The sequence below is a fragment of the Acomys russatus genome, chromosome 24 (assembly GCF_903995435.1).
Source record: "Acomys russatus chromosome 24, mAcoRus1.1, whole genome shotgun sequence".
Lineage (NCBI taxonomy): Eukaryota > Metazoa > Chordata > Mammalia > Rodentia > Muridae > Acomys > Acomys russatus.
Genome location: NC_067160.1, coordinates 59,296,368 through 59,316,540, shown reverse-complemented (window position 1 = coordinate 59,316,540; position 20,173 = coordinate 59,296,368). Strand labels below are relative to the sequence as shown.

Sequence of the window (20,173 nt, the reverse complement as noted above, 5' to 3'; positions counted from 1 at the left end):
TTTCAGGGCTGGAAGACAGGATCTTCCTACAGTGGGGGGAAACCTTGGGGGCTTCCGGCTTGGCAGCAGGTTCAGGCTGCTTCTCCTAGGGGCTGAGGTGTGCAGCTGCCTCCAGTGCCTGAAGTACCACATCAGCATAAGAAATCAGCTCCTGGAAGGAGAAAACAAGTGAGCCGTTGGTTACAGTGACTGTAGGCTCCAGGAGCAATTACTCTGATGCCGTAACTCCCTGACTGATGGAATCTTTGAGGGGGTCTGGCTGCACCTCCTACTTGGCATTGAGTTCAGCCCAGTCACGGGTAGAGTAGTAGAAAAGCATCATGCAGAGCTCTTGAGTCATTGCCATGCAAGTGTCCTTCATGGAGGTGTCACCATGACTTACCAGGCTGGAGGTAAAGCGCTCCCGGATCACCTGGACTAGGTGTTTGATGCCTCCAGACTCCAGCTCTGGCACGATCTCCTCTGAAGTGGAGCAGAGAAGATGGTGAGGCTCAGGATCCCTGGCCACCAGCCACCTAGGCTGGTCAGGTGTCAGTTAGGCTTGGTGCGTATGAGTGGGAAATAACAAGGCTTTGAGACCAGGCTCCAGGGCTCCTTCCCTTTCTGCCAGAGAGAGAGGACAAAGTAAGGGTCCTCACTGTAGGAGGCCAGGTGGGCCAACAGCATGCAGATGTTCTCCACCACCTCAGGGTCATCCTCATAGAGCTGGTAGATATCTTGGAGGACGTAGAGGCCGCTGCTGCCCTCTTCCAGTACTACCACTCGGAAGGCCGCCAGTTCTGGAGGAGGGGGGCAAGGGAGTTTGGCTATAATAGAGTCTTGTATAGCCTCTTTTGCAGCTGCCCTTCTCAGCCCACTGTGCCCAGTGTCCCTGTGGTCATAGGGTTGCTTCTGCCAGGAATCCCAGCCTTCTGTGAAGGGAGCTGCTGAAGTCAGAGCTGTCCCCTGCTCTGTGTAAGACGTGGAAGAAGTGGTTCTATCACTGTGCATTTCTGCAGCATAGCTTTGCACCTATTGGCAATGAGCACCATGCTCAAAGGAAATATATCATCTAACTTCCTCTTTGCCTCAGAGGAAAGGAGGTCCTGGTATGGCACTGAGGAGAAGAGCCTCCTGTACAGGTGGCCCTCTCACCCTGCATCAGTTAACAGGCCCCCAGAGGGGCTGAGCCCTCCTTCACAGGGTACTTAAGTTAGGAGAAGCTAAGATCCTCAACCACCAGTTTGAGTAGCCCAGTAGACTGGCATGCGTCTGAGCAAGAGTGAAACCAAGGAGACAGCCCTTGGAGCAAGGGACATGGGTCATTGCAGACCAGGAGTGGGAACATCCCTACCATACACTGCTGGTGACCACGGCCTGTGCCTGGGCTCTGGGACAAAGGACTGTCCAGTGCTTAGTGTGAGACCTGATGTAAGTCTGGACTTGGAGACAGATCTATATATAGGAAACCATGTAGCTGCAGGGTGTGTGTATAGGTGAGGAGGAAGTGGCCCCAAGACACCAGACACGGAGGAGTCCCAGTGGTGGTTCCTGGAGGCTGATTTTTCCTATTCCCGTTTGGAGTCACCAGGTAGACATCACTGGAGGGGACTAGCATGTGTCCCACCTCTAAGCAGCAGCTTGTCTTGTCCCAGACTTACCAGACACCTTTGCAAGGCTGGCCAAGCCGCGGCATACGTTGTTCACCAGCAGCACTCTGCCAGGGAACAGCTGGATGCTTCTCAGGAACAGCGCTACCACCTGCTCAAAGTGACTCTCCTTTGTGCAGCCTACGGAGCACAAGCCTTGTTGTCTTATGTGTCCAGGGTCACCCTCCCTGTTACCAAGGCCTTAGCCTGCTCACCCAACAAAGACAGCAGCCAGAGCACCCCACAGCCAGCCTCAGTGACTTCCACGTCCTCCAGATGAGTAGCCAGCACACAGGTGACTATGGCTGCAAGGTTCTCCAAAGGCTCTTTGTTCACAGTGGCAGCTAGACCCAGGACAAGGATGGTATGAGCAGAAGCACATGCTGTATATGTGCGCCCCTCCCCCCCACACACAACGACAGGAGAACCGGGGGGACAGATGTCCTCAGACATGGAAAGTGGGTCGTCCGTAGCAGAGTCAATAGAGATGGGGACTTTCTGCATTTGTGGCGTTGGCAGGGTCTCTGCAGTATTCTGGGGTTGTCATGGCTTGGAGCCCTCTTTCCTTGGACAAGACAGTTAACTAGAAGGGGGAAGGGCAGTTCTGGGAACCACCATTAAGAAACAAAAACCAAGATACGGCACCAAGTTGTCTGGCTGACCTGAAGGCCTTCCTCTCTTACCCCACTTGTGTCTCACTGTGCCCGTGTGCTGAGCTCCCAGAAGAGCCCCACAAGGCCTGTGGTTGCTCTTCTGTGCTTAAGCGACAGGATAGAGAGCAGCAATTCTCAAACTGGGTCATGGCTGGCTGGCGAGAGCTGCTGCTCAGAGGCTCTAGCACAGTGGTTCTCAGACTTCCTAATGCTGTGACCCTTTAATACAGTTCATATTGTGGTGGCCCCCAGCCATAAAATTATTTTTGTTGGTACTTCTTAACTGTAATTTTGCTACTGTTATACATTATAATGTAAATATCTGCTTTCTGGTGGCCTTAGGCAACCCCTGTGAAAGGGTCATTTGACCCCCAAAGGAGTCAGGACCTGTGGGTTAAGAACTGCTGCTCTAACATGCACTGGAACTTGTAGAGGGAAGGCCTCACCATCCACCAGGAGGGACCAGAGCAGGCTCAGGATAGCGAGGCAGATGTCCCTGTCCTCCTGGAAGTGGTCCAGGTGCTCTTGGGCAAGCTGATACAGCCCCTCCTCCTCCAGCTCCTCCGACACCAGCCCTGTGGGCAGCCATAAGCACTTTGGAGGAAAAGTCTCCAAGAAGCCTTCCCCACAACTGCCTTTTTCCTGTGGGCTGATACCACACCTAGTGTGCCTCGCTGGTCTAGTTTATGCCTATTCCTAATACCCCTCTCACCCAAGTGGGCTTAGTGTGGGTGAGAAGTCGGAGTGGCCAGTGCCTAGCCTTGACTTAACCCATTAGCCAGCCATTCATTTCTTGGCCACTGTCCCTGACTTCCAAGCAGCGCCCATGGCTGCCATTGAGAGCAGAGAACTATGGCTATCCATCTTGGGAACGAGCCCCTCTGCTGCCCATCTCCCAAGGCCTCTGTTCTGTCCCTGGCTTTTTAACGCAGAAAGGAAGGGCAGAAGGCCAACACACTCACCTTGGCTGGAGATAATGGTGAGCAGATTGTAGACCTTGGAGACGAGCTTCTCGGAGTTGGGGTGGCTGTGTAAGGCATTCATCAGGAAGGAGATGATGGATCTGCTCCTCGGGGTCTCAGCTTCTGAGTCTTGTGTCAGTGCTGATTGGGCCAGAGAAAGAGCATGGGCTAACCCCCCAGTTGGGCCTCAAAAGTGGACAAGTACCTCCCTCCCTAGCTGGGGATAGCATCACCTCTTTGAGTTAAAGAAACAGATGTGCCATTCTCTAGACACTAGTAAACATGAGGGCCTTGCTCACCAGCACAGCTAGCCTAGAGCATCTTGTTCCAGTTCTGGCCGCCAAGATATTGCTGGGCCCTTCACAATGACTAGACGTGAACGTTTAGTGTAAGTATTTGTGGGTTTTTTACCCAGTGGTAGTGTTTGCCTGCCATGCAAGACGGCCTGGATTTGACACACACAGACCCTGGAAAAAGACCCAGTCTGTGAGGTGGTTAGGCCCTCAGGGTTAAGACTGAGAAAGGTAAAGGAGTGACTAGATGCTCCAGGTTTAAGGATGGAGCTGATAAGTTTCCTTCCTGTTTCAGAGAGCTGGGGCAGCTCAGCAGCAGAGGCATCTATTTACTAAAGACCTCAGTGCTGTTTCCTGCTGGCAGTCACACCCTCCAAGCCTTTCCTGGTCAGTAAAGCCCAGAAGACTATCCTGCCTGGCTCCTATGACATAGCACAGGAACTTGTCCAGGGTCCCAGCAGGCTGGTCAGGCCCCAGGTAGACCTGATATATGCAGACTCGTAACTATGCCCTCTGTCACTCAGGGATGGAGTCATATAGGCAGGGAAGGGAACAACAGACTGGAGAGGCAGATGCTGGGGATGGCTGGGAAGGTGAAAGCTGGTGAGGCAGAGGGCCCACGAGAGAGGGTGTCCACCTTGGCCCAGAATACGCAGTAGCAGGGAGCAGGTGCTGAGTAGAATGTCCAGGATCCTCTCGTGCTGCCTCATGATGTTGACCAACTCCTCCACCAGCTCTGTGGGCCATGGCAGGCCTACGGAGTACACAGCCCAGCTGAGGCACAGGAGCAGCTGGGCTGTGTGACCCAGATGTGCCCAGAGGCTCCTGGGAGCCCACTAGTGAATCCATAGGATCCAGGTAGGTGAACACAGGGGCAGAGAGGGATGACCAGCTCACATGTTCACAGAGAGTGTAAAGTTAACTATCTGTTGGTTTTTGGTTTTTGTTTTTTTTTTTTCCCTTTTTGGTTTTTCGTGACAGGATTTCTCTGTGTATCCTTGGCTGTCCTGGACTCACTTTGTAGGCCAGACTGGCCTCGAACTCACAGCGATCCACCTGCTTCTGCCTCCTGAGTGCTGGGATTAAAGGCGTGCACCACCACACCCAGCAAAGTTAACTATCTGCCAGAGTCTACATTCTGGGTTGCCTAGGCTAATTTGGAGTTCCTGGGCTCCACCGGTTCTCCTGCCTCAGCCTCTTTTCCCACGACACCATGCCCAGCTCTGCCGAGGCATATATTTGGAGCAGCTTCGTGAAGCAGGTCTTTCCTTGCAGCTCTTGCTTTCAGACAACAAAGCGGAGAGTCCATAATGAGCATCTGGCGTTGAATGGCTGTGTAAGCTCAGCCCAGGGCCTGTGGCTGTGACTGAGTTGAGACTTAGCTTGTGATAAGGATGTCAGATTTGGGACCACTGGTACCCAAGAAACAGCTACAGCGAGCCCACTCTGATGAGGGTGAGGAAGAGGCACCTTCCTGGTGGTGGGTGAGGCCCATTGTTGGGCAATATAGCCCGTTTCCCAGATAGGCAATATCTATCCTGCTCACCGTTATCTCCAGCCAAGGTGAGTGTTTTGGCCTGGGCTGTATTTTGGTCACAGTTTAGTTATAAAAAGGACTTTGGGAGAGTAATGGCCAACATGAGGGTCTGTTAACTCACTAGGGGTCCCAACTCAGCCTGCATGTAAAGATTCCCACTGCCCTAGCCACCAGTACAGGGTCCCGGTGTCCTTCAGATGTGTCCTCTGGATGGACAGGAACATAGGTGGAGGAATGGGTAAGATGGTGGGCAGACAGATAAAAGGCTGCAGAAGGGAGGGTGTATGGATGGCGAACACGTATGTTACTTGAGCAGGAGAGACAGGAAAGCATGCCTGCAGAATTTCCCAAGAAGCTTAGCACCAGCATCAAAGGTAATACTTGCACAGAGCTGTTCTCAAGCATTCTGGTAGGAGGGCATGTGGCATTCACATTCTACTAGCCAGAGGCCCATCTGACAAGCACTACAGACAGTATGCCAAGTGGCCAGCATGGTGGTGTTGATAAAAGTGGAAAATGAGAAGCAACTCAGATGCCCACTCTAGCCGTGGAGGAACAGATGGCAGGATCCCTTCAGCCAGGTGTGATGGTGCAAGCTTGTAACTGCAGTCAGTCCAGAGGCAGAAGGATCTTAAGCTCAAGGACTTTTAGATTACACAGCAAGTTTGAGAGCAGCATAGGCAACTCAGCAAGAGCCTTTTTCAAACTAAAAACAAACAAATGAACGCAACAACCACCAAAGCAGAGCTGGGAAGGCAGCTCAGTTAACCAGCATTGTACAAGGCCCTGGGTTCAATCCCTAGTACCACCGTGACCCCAAAGAAATGGTCTATTGTTTTATTATTTATCTAAATACAGCCTCGTCTCCCTGTAGATCAAGCTAGCCAGCTCTCAATCCTCTTGTCTCAACCTCCCTAATGATAGATGGATTTCCTGTTGGCCCATTAAAATCATGCAGAGAAGCCAGCCTGCCTCCCACCATCCTTTGCTAGTAAGCATGGGGTCAGGAAGAATTCCAGTTAGTAGCACTGACCAGAAGAGCCCGCAGTGAGAGGCTGGCAGTTCCCACCTCTATCCACCCTGCTCCTTTCCCACCTCCCAGCCTTTCCCAGGAACCTCCGGGGAAGGCGCAAGACCTTTACCTAGCTCTTCCTCTGGCATTGTCAGAAGCTTCTTAATGGCCCTGAGCTGGACCTCTGGGCGGGTAGAGAAATTCTGCATGACATCTGCGGGACCAAGGATATGGAGAACCCTACTGAGGACCACGGGAGCACAGGCCCTAGCCTTGCAGCAGTCGGGCCACAGGGGCAGCACTCCTATTCTTACTTTTCAAAAGAGGTTGCTCAGGCCCAGGGGCCCACCTAAAGTCAAACCCAGGACTCTGGGAGCCTGTCCCTGAGCCATGGTGCCTGCTGTCACGCACTCTGGCACACAGTAAACATACAGCTTTAGTGAAGAAGAGACCTGGTGTCCAGGGTGTGGAGCCAAAGGGCATAGGACTCTAGAGAACATGATCAGTGTACAGGCCTTAACTGCCTTAACTACACAGGGGGTCTGTGCAGTGAGAACAGACTACGGAGCAAGGGAGGGCACATATTACGCACAGGGCAGGAACCTGGAACTGTTCCCATCACTAATCACGCATGAGTAGCGGGTCTAGGACCAGGTTGTTGAGAGAGACACCAAGCCTCTAAAACTAATGCCAAGGCCACAGTGTCCCCACCGTCACCTAAGGTGTTGGCTATGTTGCCTTCTAGCAGCACATCGGTGATGAAAATGGGAACCGCCTGCCGGTGCATGTTCAGAGCAACACAGGAGTTTCTGAAGGAGGCGCTCATGAAGGCTGTTCGGATCACATCCCTGGCAGAGGAGCAGAGAGGACAGGTGGTTTCCCATAGGACCCTTCCTCTGCCTCGAGCTGTGGGTGAGCCACAGCGGCAGACACTGAACCCCAGCCTTCCTGGAGGGGATGGGCTCTCTGTGTCCCATGTATATCTAGTAACCGTAGTTCCACTACTAGGGACCTATTTTACTGTGGGAAGTCACAGGACTCCCTCATGGCAGAGCCCCTAAGGATGGTCCTGAGTCATCCATCCAGCACTTTTGCCCTCATGACCCCTTCTTTAGAAACATTATGAGCAGGTTTTCTGATTGACATTATTAGAACAGAAACTTTTCCTGGGCTTCTGGAAGTGATACGTGTCCTTAAGGTTGTACTCCTGCACCCAGTGGGAAAATAAAGCTACTTGCATCTTTTCCCCAGAGACATGTATTCAAGCCACATAAACACACCTGTAATTCCAGCAGTCAGGAAGCAGAGGCAGGAGGATCACTATGGAGTCACAGCTAGCCTGGGCCATACAATGAGACCAAAACCAAACCTCCCCCTCCCCCATATATTTAAGGTTAATGGCTACCATGTGTGCGAGCATCAGGACAGCTCTCTGTGTGGAGGTGGGAATATGCTCAAAGGTATGTTTATTGATCGGTTAAAGGAAGGCCCAGCCCTGAGCTCACTTGATGGCTGGTCGGTCGGAGGGGTTGATGTGCAGCATGGAGGACAGAAGCGAACACAACATATCTGCACTGGGGACCTGCTTCTCCTCTATGGACTTCAGCATGAGCTTCAGGTTGCCTGGGTGATGGCGGATGACCTTCCGCAGGTGCATGGCTTCTGTGTCCTTAGAAGAGAAAGGGCGTCTGACCTAGGCTTTTCTCAGCCATGAAGGTGACTGCTGCCATCAGTGCTCCCTCAGCAGGCTGAGCAAGAGCTCTGAGACAAGGGCCTGAGGAGAGTGAGCACACAGTAGCCGGCATGGAACAGGGCGAGGGGCAGGGTGGCATAGTAGGTAGGATGAGGGCAGGTGGCTTCCCCACAAGACGCTCACGTTCAAGAAGGAGCAAGTGGCCACATCTAGAAAAATGCAGCCCAGGCACCAGATGTCAGATTTGCAGGAGAAGGAGAATTTAAGAGATTCCGGAGCCATCCAGGACTTCTGGCAGGGGTCTGTGGGCAGGATCAAGGTGGGAAAACCACTGAGTCCTATGCTCCCTGGGGACGGGGAACTGGACAGAGCCAGCTTGTCCCCAGAACCATCACTCCCCTTTCGGGTGTTTTGAGAGAAGGTCACCTGTATCCCAGATTAGCCTTGAACTCTCCATCTTCCTGCCTCCACCCCGCCCCCCAGTGCTGAGACGGCAGCCTTGCCCCACCACACTCAGCTACATTGTCCCCATTTTAGTATTCCTTTCGGAGGGCTTAGGACAGGAGCCCCTTAGTTACCTCTTTGGGTGAGGTGAGAAGTGCAAGCTGTAGACAGTAAGGCCACTGTCCTGACAGACCTTAGTCTCCACCAGGGAGGCTTGTTCATCTGAGCAGGTGTCTGCCAGGCTGGCCTGAGTGCCTGCCTGTCTGTGTGGCAACAGACAGGAGCTAGGAGAGACATGTTCCAGAAGAGCTCAAGTGTGGCCCTCTTTGAACAGTTTCTCTCTAAAGGGTAGAACCTTAGGGCAAGGTTCTGTCTGACCTACCTTAGTCCTAACCCAAAACCCTGCAGAAAGAATCAAAGTTGCAGGGCGCTTGCCCTGTTCTGTCAGCGTGCCTAGACTCAGGGAGTCACTCCATTTCCAAACCTCCGGTCCTTAGCCAAATAGCAAAGGGCTAGACTCCAGGGACACACACCATTGACACCTCCAAACAACCCTTCCATGTGCCCCCTTAATCACCAACACACCCGCCCATCTGTCCACCCATTCATCTACTCACCCATCCACCCCGTGTGTGCCAAGGACAAACACTGCCACTACAGGACTCTGAAGTTTCTTCCTGGCTGCTCTGTCTGTCTGGGATGGCTGTTACAGGCTTGATATACTCCACCCCTTTTATCCTACCATCTTTCTATCCCCTGGGCTATTTCAGGTCTCTGGCTAACATGCATGGGCAGTGCCTACATCCCCAAAGACTTCTGTACCCCTACATGCAGCTTCTGTTCCTCTTGGGTACCCTCTTCCTCTAAAGAATTGATATCTTTAGGGTACCACAGTTATTGCTTTGTTCCCCCAAGGCTCTCTTTCACCTGTTGGTGTCCTTTGGACCTTACCCACTGTAGTATGTCTACTGTGTTGTGCCCCAGGAAGTTGGTCTCTGGTCAAAGGGCCCAGTCCCAAGAGTAGCCACTGCCCTCTTGGTGCCAACCCACTACCCCCCTTGCCGCTCATTCTTAGTCCCCCTCCCCCCACCTTCTTCTGCTCGGACATTCCACTTGGCTTCGTGGGTCATCAGTGCATGGGAGCTGAAGTCCTGCAGTTTATAGTAGCTGTTGTTGATAACAGCAATGTTGGAAGGCTTGAGGTTCCTGCAACCAAGAACAGCGACCTCTGGTGCCATGCCGCTGCCTGGGGTAGGGCTAGCGCATGCCTGAGCCTTAAGCCTGCACTTCCAACCCAGTTCCAGCCCTCTTTACTCCTCATGAAAATGCTCTGCTCAGCCCATCTGTTCAATGTTTCCTAAAACATGACATACACTCAGTTTCTGTACATTAGGGAAGCCCCCACTGTAACACTGTCACTGTTGTCCCTCATTAGACAAGGTATTCACCATTCTGTATATCTGTTGACATTAAATGGACTCCTATTCTCTTTGTTCATATGGCCCATGCTAATGGAAGCCATTTCCCAGGTCTTTCCCAATACAGGGGTCAAAGGCTAGCTTGGATTGCAGCAACTCTTACTCGCTTGTCCAGAGACTGCCACCACAGGCAACCTCACCTTTCCTCCTTGGCATCTTATCTCTGTGTTTCTTTGCCCTTTAGAACCACCCTGCCTGGCCCCCACACTCTCACAGCTCTGGACCTTTGGGGTGACTCAGGCACTCAGAAGCTTCATGACGAGGTGCCCTGTTCTCTCAGCCAAGGGGAAGGGACGTTCACAGAAGATGCCCAACCTGCCAAGATCTGGTTCCCGCCCCACCCCCCACCATCTCCCCGGCTTTGGCATCTGGACCGGGGGGTTTTGTCCAGTCTCCAGAGGAGGCCCCATCACCTGTGAATGATGTTCAGATGATGTAGGTACTCGATGGCATCCAACACCTGGCTTAGCATGTTGTTTATCCACTGAGGAAGAAGCAGGGGATGTCGCATTGAAAGGGGCATCTCTGCCAAGCTGCATACGGTCACACAAAACAGTCAGTGGGGAATATGCTGTAGTGTTGGGTGCCCTGGGGCTGCCAGTGGCCCCACTCTGTGGACCATGCTGTTTGTGGGTACTGCTGGTGCTGAAGCCCCTGCAGTGCCTGTCAGGATTTGCACTTCATGCCACCAGAGTGAAAAGGGCCTATGAGAGAACACCATGGGAGACACGAAATGCAACCTAGCACTCAGGGCTGCCATTTTCAAGCCATGTACCTAGGACTCCCAAATCTCACATCAGGATTCAGAGACACCCTGAGGTGCCAGAGACTGGCTAGGTAGCAGGAGACCCTCATCCTCCTGCGGTGGCCCCTGTCCTGATAGAGGAGCTCACTTAATGGCTTCTGTGAACATTTCTGGTTTCAAGAGGTCTGCCAATGACAGAGGTATGCCCAACTCCAGAGCCTGCCCCTGAGGTGCAGATAATGAAATGAGCTACATGCTTCCTTCCTGAGCCTCTGGGGAGTTGGTGCCTGGCCCACAGAAACACAAAACTTCTCAGAGGAGAGCATGCTAGGTCATCTTGGGAAGGTACTGGACCCAAAGGTAAAAGTGAAAGTTTAAAAACTTCTGGAAGAAAACTGAGGAGAGCCCTGTGACCTTGGGGTAGGGAAGGCTGCCCAAGCCAGGACCAAAGGCTGTGGCCCCAGGGAGGTCATCCATCAACTGGCCTCCATTACACCAAGAACTGCCTATTACAAGGTGGTATCAAACAAGTGAACTGGTAAGCCCCAGACTGGGTAGAGATAAATGGACACCAGTGTCTACCCATACGTAAAGAATGTCTACAAATCAACAAGAACGCAATTTGAATGGGCAGAGGAATTAAACAGGCAAAGAAGAACTCCAAATGGCCAAAACGCTCTGAGTGTGGTGATAGAGGCCTGTTATCCCAGTTCAAGGTCATCCTTAGCTAGTGAGTTCATGGTCCCCTCAAAATAAAATAAATCCACAACATAAGAAACAGAAACATATCCAAAACGTGCCAGGACTACTGACTGATAGGGAGATGCTCCTGGCAGCCTTACTCTACAGCCCTACACTGGGGGTGATTGAATGCTCCCCAGTGCAGGAGAGGCAGATCCATTGAGCACATACTTGCCATGAACAAAGGCAGCTAGCTGACCACAGGGAGCATCAAGGCACGGCTAGACCTCAGGGGCAGCGGGGCTGAGTGGACATCCTGTGCTCAGATTTGAGCCACACACACTGAACTCATCTGGATGCATTTTCGGAAGTACATTAGTCTCTGGAGGCAGAACCCTATCGGTCACTTCTGCCTTGGAACCTTCTGGGTCCTAAGAATGCCTAACTCTTAGCACAGGACAGTGGCGGGGGCTGCTGCTGGTGTGTGCACACTTGCAGCGCCTCAAGATATGCAGCTGAGATTAATGCGTAATAGTGCTGTAAAGACTCCCACACATGGAAGAGAAGCCCAAGGCCAGACCCTTTAGTTTCTGTCTCCTACTGCAGGGACCTTTAGGGGTATAGGTTTAGGTGACTCCCAAACCTGGTGGCCCAGAGTGTCTCTTACCTCAGAGTCAATAGGTTCTTTTAGCTTCCTCTTATTCTCCAAGATATCCTGGAACGTTCCTTGGGGGATATAGTCCATCACCAGGCAGAGGAACAGAGAGGAGATCTGTCAAGAGTACAAGGCCCCTTAACCAGCTGCCCAGACCCTGGGCCTGGGGCCTTCATAGGACCACCTGCTCTAGGGCATCTTTCAATGGCCATCATCTGTGGCGGCATTGGCAACACTGCCCAGTGGGGGACTCCTTACTCTCTTGTCCCCATTCCTATGCCCTACAATCCCAGGCCTTAGTGTTGGTTGCAGAGCCCTTTATGGAACTGAATTTACCCCTCGACTGTAGCATAGTTCCTCTCTTAAGACTCTGGGAGCTTCTCTGAAGATGCTACCCTCTTCAGGGTCCAATATGTGGCCAGCGGCCAGCTCTGTCCCCACACCCCCACAGAGAAAGGTCCTTTCTGAAAGCATTGGGGTGCTTTGGGAACTCTGGAAGGTACATGCAGTGAGGGCCCTCTCCTAGCCCCAAGTTGTCAGCTCATCAGGGAAACCAATGTGGAGATGGAGTAGAGGCCCTAGACTGCTTAGTGACCTTCTTCCCCTCAGTCCCCTCTGACCCCTTTGGAGGTGGGACTTAGGAGAGCTCTATGCATTGCAAAGATGAGGAGTCTTGTTGCCAAGAGGACACAGGCCTGGGAAGCCCCACTCAGGATCCACTAACTGTGAGGCACTGGGGGGGGGGGCCTTAGACCCCATCATGATAGGAAAATAGTGTTCCGGGACTGGAGAGATGGCTCAGAGGTTAAGAGCACTGTCTACTCTTTCAAAGGTCCTGAGTTCAATTCCCAGCAACCACATGGTGGCTCACAACCATCTACAATGAGATCTGGTGTCCTCTTCTGGCCTGCAGACACACATGTGGGCAGAATACTGTATACATAATAAATAAATCATTAAAAAAAAAGAAAGAAAAGAAAATAGTGTTCCCACCTTGCTCTCCTATGGCCCCAGGGAGTAAGGGGGCCACAGCTTTGGGACAACTTGAGGAGGCCAGAAAAGCAACTTCTGAGTATCAGCCCCTTCTACAGAAGCCAAAACCCCACCATTAAAGACGCAGCCTGGAAGGTTGGCACACACCTTTAATCCCAGCACTCGGGGAGGCAGAGTAAGGCAGATCTCTGGGAGTTGGAGGCCAGCCTGGTCTACAAATGAGTCTAGGACAGCCAAGGCTCTTTAAAAAAGGTGCAGTCTGGAGCCTGGCACCTGGCCTCCTGCTTCAGCTGAGTTATACCCGAAGAACCCAAAAGTGGTCGCTCTTAGCCTCAGCTTCCTACTTTGTGAATGGGCTGTTAGGCCTCCTATGATGAGGTTGTTGAGGGATCATTAGAGATCACACATAGGACCCAGGCAATGCCTGCCTCTCAGAGTGGACCCTGCTGTCAGCTGCTGGGCTCTGGGAGCTCCAAAAACCCACCTCATTTTTCCATATGATGAACATCTCGTGGTACAGAGAGATGTTGGGGTGCTGGAGCTTCAGCAGGGGCATCAGCTGTACAGAGAGGGAACGGAGTGTCTCAGCCAATACTGCTTTGCTTCACAGTTCAACCAAGAGATAGGCTAATGGCTTTGGGCAGGGCATGGTGTGGGTGCAAGGAAGCTGTGCGGGTCTCCAGAAGGGGGTGATTGTGCTGTGTGACCAAGACTTTTCTTCAACCTTTCTGAACCTCACAAGCACATATAAAAATGGTAATAGGCTTGGGGTATAAGTTCAGCAATAGAGCCCCTTTGTGGTATGCATTAAGCCATGGGGATTGGTACCCAGCACAACCTCCAACCCCCGGTGAACTGGTGCAGACCCAGGGCGTTGCCAGGAGACAGTCATGCTGGGCTGGAGAAGGGGCTGTGCCAAATGGCATAATGAGACAGTACTTAGGAAACAAGCCCAATCAGGCAGCAGAAATGGCCACCTGGACACTATGGCCAGATGGGCAATTGCTTTGATTGGGTGCTGGGTAGGAAAGCATCTGGCCTGGTACACCTGAATGGGAGCGGACAGTGTGGCAGTGATGGTGGAACCTCCTACGTTTTTTTCACATGTCAGCCTATGACAGGGCCCATCTGTGCCCCGCGGGCACTGTGTGTAACACAGGAGGTGTTGACTAGTAATGTGCAAGGGCAGGAAAATCTAAAAGGAAACCCCCACACAGGTGGCCATCATGGAAGAGGAGACACCTTAACACCAGGGTGAGATTTCTAGAGAGACTCAAAGAGACTGCTGAAAGCCGGTGTCTATAACGCTGGTAACTGCTGTCACCTGTGGCTCTGTGAAGCAATTTACAACTCATGGGCCTTACAGCCTTCCCTGACTCTTGTTTGTTTTGTGTTTTTCGAGACAGGGTTTCTCTGTGTTGCCTTGGCTGTCCTGAACTCGCTTTGTAGACCAGGCTGGCCTCGAACTCACAGAGTTTATTTTTCTTTTAAGTGTATTAAGTGCTTTTGCCTGAATGTCTGTATGTCTGTGTACCTTGTCTGTACCTGCTGCCCAGAGGCCAGAAGAGGTTGTCAGATCCCCTGGAACTGTAGTTACAAACCTGTCTAAACTGTCATGTGGGTGCTGGGAGTTGAACCTGGCCCTCTGGAAGAACAGCTAGTGCTCTTAACCACTGACCCATCTCTCCAGTCCCATACTGTTCTTTTATAACCAGAAGGAAAATTGAGGCACGTGTCCCATCACTGAACTACAGCCACAACTCTGGGGGAAAAAAAACTCTTCAGAAATTGTGAGATGGTTCAGCAAGGAAAGACACAATTAGAGAACCAACTCCGCAAAGCTGCTTTGTGTCCTCCACACACGTGCCACAAGTCATGTCCATGTACACACACACTAAACAACATAAAATATAGGGCTGGAGAGATGGCTCAGTGGGTAAGAGCGCTACTGACTGTTGTTCCAGAGGTCCTGAGTTCAATTCCCAGCAACCACATGGTGGCTCACAATTTGATTCCCTTTTCTGGTGTGCATGAAGACAGCATATTCATATACATAAAATAAATAAATTTAAAAATATATATAAAATATAAACAAGACCAGTTTTTTTTTTTTAAAGATGCTTAAGGACAGTTGGCAAGATAGCTCAGATAGCTCAGCAGATTAAAATGCTTGCTTTGTAACTTGTCACATGCCTTTAACCCCAGCACTCAGGAGGAAGCAGAGACAGGCAGATCTCTCTGAGTTCAATGCCAGCCAGGACAGCGAGAGCTACATAGGGAGATTCTGTCTACAAACAAACAAACAAAAAGGGAAAAGAGAGTACACCCCCCCAGAACCCACCAGTTGTCCTCATAGCTGGGCTATCTGGTGTTTGTCCCTCTCCAACACTGCTAATAAATAAATAAATACAACTGTAAAAGACGGTTGGCGATAGAGCAGCCTTTAGGGGACAGGTGATGTCCTGAGCATGGAGTCCCTTTGTGACCATAGCATGCTTCCTTTCACCCTGCCACTCAGCAAGTGGCACAAACACAGTTCTGGTTGTACTGATCCACTCAGGAGAACCACTGCTCATTACCTCCTCCAGGGCCTCATTGGCATGATGCTCATCAATACACTCCACCTGTAGGGCGCAGGAAGACACGCTCAGACAGGAAACATGCAGTGAACAATGGCTCCTGCCACCACTGCTGTCATGTTCACTTTGTCATACCACAGTCATCACCACCACCACCCTCACCCCCAATATCACCACCACCCTCACCCCAATATCACCACCACCACCCTCACCCCCAATACCACCACCACCCTCACCCCCAATATTACCACCACCCTCACCCCCAATACTACCACCACCACCCTCAACCCCAATACCACCACCACCCTCACCCCCCAATACCACCACCACCACCCTCACCCCCAATATCACCACCACCCTCACCCCCAATACCACCACCACCCTCACCCCCAATATCACCACTACCACTCTCACCCCCAATACCACCACCACCACTCTCACCCCCAATACCACCACCACCACCCTCACCCCCAATACCACCACCACCCTCACCCCCAATACCACCACCACCCTCACCCCCAATATCACCACTACCACTCTCACCCCCAATATCACCACTACCACTCTCACCCCCAATACCACCACCACCCTCACCCCCAATACCACCACCACCCTCACCCCCAATACCACCACCACCACCCTCACCCCCAATATCACCACCACCACCCTCACCCCCAATACCACAATCATTATTGCTCCACCACCATTTATGGGAAAGTTAGCCAAACAGTAAAATCCCTCATTGAGTGTGGTGCCTTGTGCTTATAACCCCAGTGCAGAGGAGGCAGAGGCAGGACGAGCTCTGTGAGCTTGGGGCCTCCCTGGCCTCATAAAATACCTAGTGCAATACTGCCTCAAGAAAATGAAAACCAAAACCAAAACATTTATTCTAAAATAACAAAGAATAAATTGGCTGGATGGGTTCTGGCACACGCCTTTAATCCCAGCACTCGGGAGGCAGAGGCACATAGACCTCTGGGTTTGAGGCCAACCTTTTCTACAGAGCGAGTTCCAAGACAGCCATGGGTACACAGGGAAACCCTGTCTCAAAACAAAACAAAACAAAACAAAACAAAACAAAACAAAACAAAAACAGGGCTGGAGAGATGGCTCAAAGGTTAAGAGCACTGGCTGCTCTTCCAAAGGCCCTGAGTTCAATTCCCAGCACCCACATGATGGCTCACATCTATAATGAGATCTGGTGCCCTCTTCTGGTGTGCAGGTGTACATGCATGCAGAATACTGTATACATGATAAATAAATGAATCTTTAAACAAAACAACAAAAAACTAAGAAGAAAAAAAAGAAAAGAAGTTGAACCAGTAATGCCGGGGATGGGATGTAGCTCAGTGGTGTAGCCGTGCATGCTTTTAATCCCAGCATTCCCAGATGGATCTCTGTAAGTTTGAAGCCAGTCTGGTCTACATAGTGAGTTCTAGGACAGCCAAGACTACCTAGAGAGATCCTCAAAAAAAAAAAAAAAAAAAAAAAAAGAAAGAAAGAAAATGTCCCCCCCCCGAAACAGAGGTTTCTCTGTGTAGCCTTGGCTGTAAACCAGGCTGGCCTCGAACTCACAGAGATCTGCCTGCCTTTGCCTCCCCAGTGCTGGGATTAAAGGCATGCGCCCCAACGTCAGGCTGAAGAAAATCTTTCAATAGTCCCTGAAGTCCTATCCCATGGATTTTTCTCCCCAAGGAAGTCATATATATGCTCAAGTGGGGAAGACCCTATAAAGATCTCTAACGAGGTTTACCACAATTGTTTATGTTAGTGAAAAACAAAGCAAGCTAAAGCTATAGGAAAGGACAGGCTGGCCAACAGCAGCACAGGAAGCTACAGAGAGGAGAGGAGGAAGCTGTGGTGACACATGTGACAATGCTGATACATGAGATGTTATCAACTTCAACACCAGTCTTACAAACATGTAAGAGACTGGAAAGGCACACAGACTCCTGCCTATAACCCCTCACCTGGTTTTTATTTAGGAAAAAACCTAAATGTCTAGTTTTGCTTTTGTTTGCTTGTTGAGACAAAGTCTTACTGTGAAGCCCAGGCTGGCCTTGAACTTGAGTTCTACTTGCCTTCCTCCCAAATGCTGAAAATATCAGAGTATGTCATCATGCCTGGTGTGGCTAGCTTAAAAAACAAACCACGAAAAATACAGGTACAAGCAGGCACTCTGGCCACTGGCCTGTGAGCCAAGGCAGCTGACTCCACAGCTAACTAGCAAAAGAGGTAGATAAAACCTCTAGGTCCAGTCCCTGGGCTGAGGCTGCTGGGAGGCCCGGCAGAGTATGGTCAGACCCCACTCCCAAGGTCCCTGTCACCATGCCAGAGGAAGGTGTGCAAGGGACTTATACATCAGTGCTCCTCTCTAGAGTGCTCATGTGGGCCTGTGCCTCACCCCAGCCTTGTGCTCAGCCTCTGTGACCCTCTCTGGGCCCCCCCTCTTTCCCTTTTGGTAAAACCAGTGGCCATGTACTAAGCAGTACCATGTGACCCCTTATCGACTTCAGATTCTCTTGTGAGGGTGGGACCCCCTGAGTTTCGTCCTCTGTGGCTGTGAAATCGGGGTTGCTGTTCTGGGCTGGCAGAGTTGATGGGTTCTGTGAGACGATGGTAGGCAAGCAGACAGGCATTGTGGCTAGCAGATGAAAACTTAGCATTTCTCCTCACCAACGTGAGGGGAGCAAAGAGGGAACTCCAGGAAGTCTCATGCTACAGCCTGCCCCAGCCACACTTGTCTGGGGGTGTGAGAACGCTCTCTAACCTGGGATGGTGAGCTTGGGGTTGGGAGAGCCACTGCGACAAAGCTGTACCCCATGGCTCACAGGGCTCTGCACCTTACCTGTTTTATCACGTACTTGGCATCAGTTTCTATCTCCTCCACCACCAGGTTCACTCCTAAGGCTCCAGGTCTGAGCATTTGCAAAATCTACCCCCAAGGAAGAAAGCGACTTTGAGGAAGTGCACACCTGCTCTGGGTTTCCCCGCATGTGCTGGCTCCACACTAGGCCCCCTCAAAGCAAGCATCTTTGCTCAGTTTTGCTGTAGAGAAAATGGCCTGAGGTGACCAAGCAAGAAGCCCTCCATGGCCAGGCATGATGGCAAACGCCTTCAATCCCAGCAGTCGGGAGGCAGAGGCGGGCGGATCACTGTGAGTTCGAGGCCAGCCTGGTCTACAAAGTGAGTCTAGGACAGCCAAGGCTATACAGAGAAACCCTGTCTCGAAGAACAAACAAACAAACAAACAAACAAGAAGCCCTCCATGGTGGAGCCAATACAATGAAATCCATTCTGGAGCCCTTATTTTATAGCCTTATGACCCTCCCCAGCCTGCAGGGGCAGCCAGACAGTTAAAGAAAAAGCCGTCCTGGGACAGGGGCCTTGGAGGTTCTAAACCCCATTGCTAGCACCTTCCAGCATCCTTCCAAAGAGAACATCCAAACTCGGCCCTTTAATTGGTGTAACTGGTGCTGTCACAGCCAGGGCTCAGCCATTGCAGGAAGTACTACCCAGATACTTGCTGTGACTGCCACTGGTGCTACCTACAGTTTACCTGAAAGATACTGAGGCCTAGGGAGCAAGGTCCTTTTCTGAGACTATGGCACTCTGGGGTCTGAGCCAGAGCTTGTGGTGGAAGCCATGCACACCTTCAGAACTGGCTGTGGGTGAGAGGGTGGCTGAGATCCCTGAGTGCTGAGATGGTTATCAGGGTGGAAAAGGGGACAGGATACACAGAGGCAGCACAGGACAGACAGAATCAGGGAGTCATTGGAGCTCAGCTCAGGAGTCAGTCTACCTCAGTCCAGGCCAGTGTGCTGTGCATTTTGTTTTGTTTTGATTTCTTTAACACTTCTGGCCACTGGAAGTGTATCTGCTTGGCTAATGTCTATAACTATGCCTTGTCTCAGAATCCTGCAAAAGGAAGGAAAAAAAATCTAACAGAACCAAAGTGAAGCTTTTATAGCTTAGGCTAACATTTAAAGAGGCTGAAATGTCAGGAAAAAAACTGTTTAAAAAACATCCAAGCCGGCCGTGGTGGCGCACGCCTTTAATCCCAGCCTGGTCTACAAAGAGAGTCTAGTACAGCCAGGGCTACACAGAGAAACCCTGTCTCGAAAAACCAAAACCAAACCAAAGAAAAACAAAAACATCCATTCAGGTGTTTTGTTCCTAGTGTTCTGCCTCTAAACCCCAGCATACGCGGAAGGAGGGGCGCATGCACCATTCTCCAACCAGAGGTAGATTGGGGGGTGGAGGGTTGGTCATCATTTTAGAGAGGACAACTGAGGCCCTTGAAGGTCCTGTAGGGCTAGGAAAAGGACACTTCAGGGTCAGCCTGTGATGGAGGCTGGCCCTGCCTGTGTGGCCCTCGGACCTGACCCTGCTGCCCAGGGACCCTGAGCCTTGGGAATGGGGACAACTCAGCACCTCATACTTTTCCATGGTATCTTGAGGAGATACTCTGTCTCAGTGTCCCTCTGTCAGGTAAAGGGAAGCTAATCTCGAGCCAGGCCGACAGTTGAACCCTCGACTGAGCATGCTCAGTAGTGCCCACCCCACCTCCTTAGCCCCACCACCCGACTTCCAGAACCCACAACCCCGGGCGTGTCTGCCTAGCCCTTAGGCGAGCACACGGCGTCCTTGCAATCGGCCCCTTAAAGTGGCCGCTGAGAATAGGGCGCCAGGGGCCGGAGGAAGGGCGGGGCCAAAGGTATTGGGGTCGTGGGTCGGGAGGGCTGGGGTTGGGGGCTGGGCAGGTAGTGTGATGACGACACGGTAGGCGGTGTCTCAAGCGCCACGGGCTGGAGGTGAGG

General features: G+C 51.6%; 1 protein-coding gene across 1 annotated transcript; it reads right to left on the bottom strand.

The window, feature by feature from the left end:
- Positions 1-85: 85 nt before the first annotated feature.
- On the bottom strand, positions 86-19,903 carry Stkld1 (serine/threonine kinase like domain containing 1). The gene is made up of 19 exons (XM_051166326.1): positions 19,788-19,903; positions 18,202-18,288; positions 15,354-15,398; positions 13,259-13,333; positions 11,794-11,898; positions 10,114-10,184; positions 9,313-9,428; positions 7,962-8,080; positions 7,591-7,754; positions 6,803-6,933; positions 6,216-6,299; positions 4,174-4,290; positions 3,244-3,384; positions 2,728-2,856; positions 1,844-1,972; positions 1,641-1,769; positions 639-779; positions 383-462; positions 86-151 (listed from the first exon to the last, which is right to left on the bottom strand). The coding sequence occupies exons 1-19, from the start codon at positions 19,800-19,802 to the stop codon at positions 86-88; spliced, it is 1,944 nt and encodes a 647-aa protein (XP_051022283.1). The 5' UTR covers positions 19,803-19,903.
- Between the last annotated feature and the right edge of the window lie 270 nt (positions 19,904-20,173).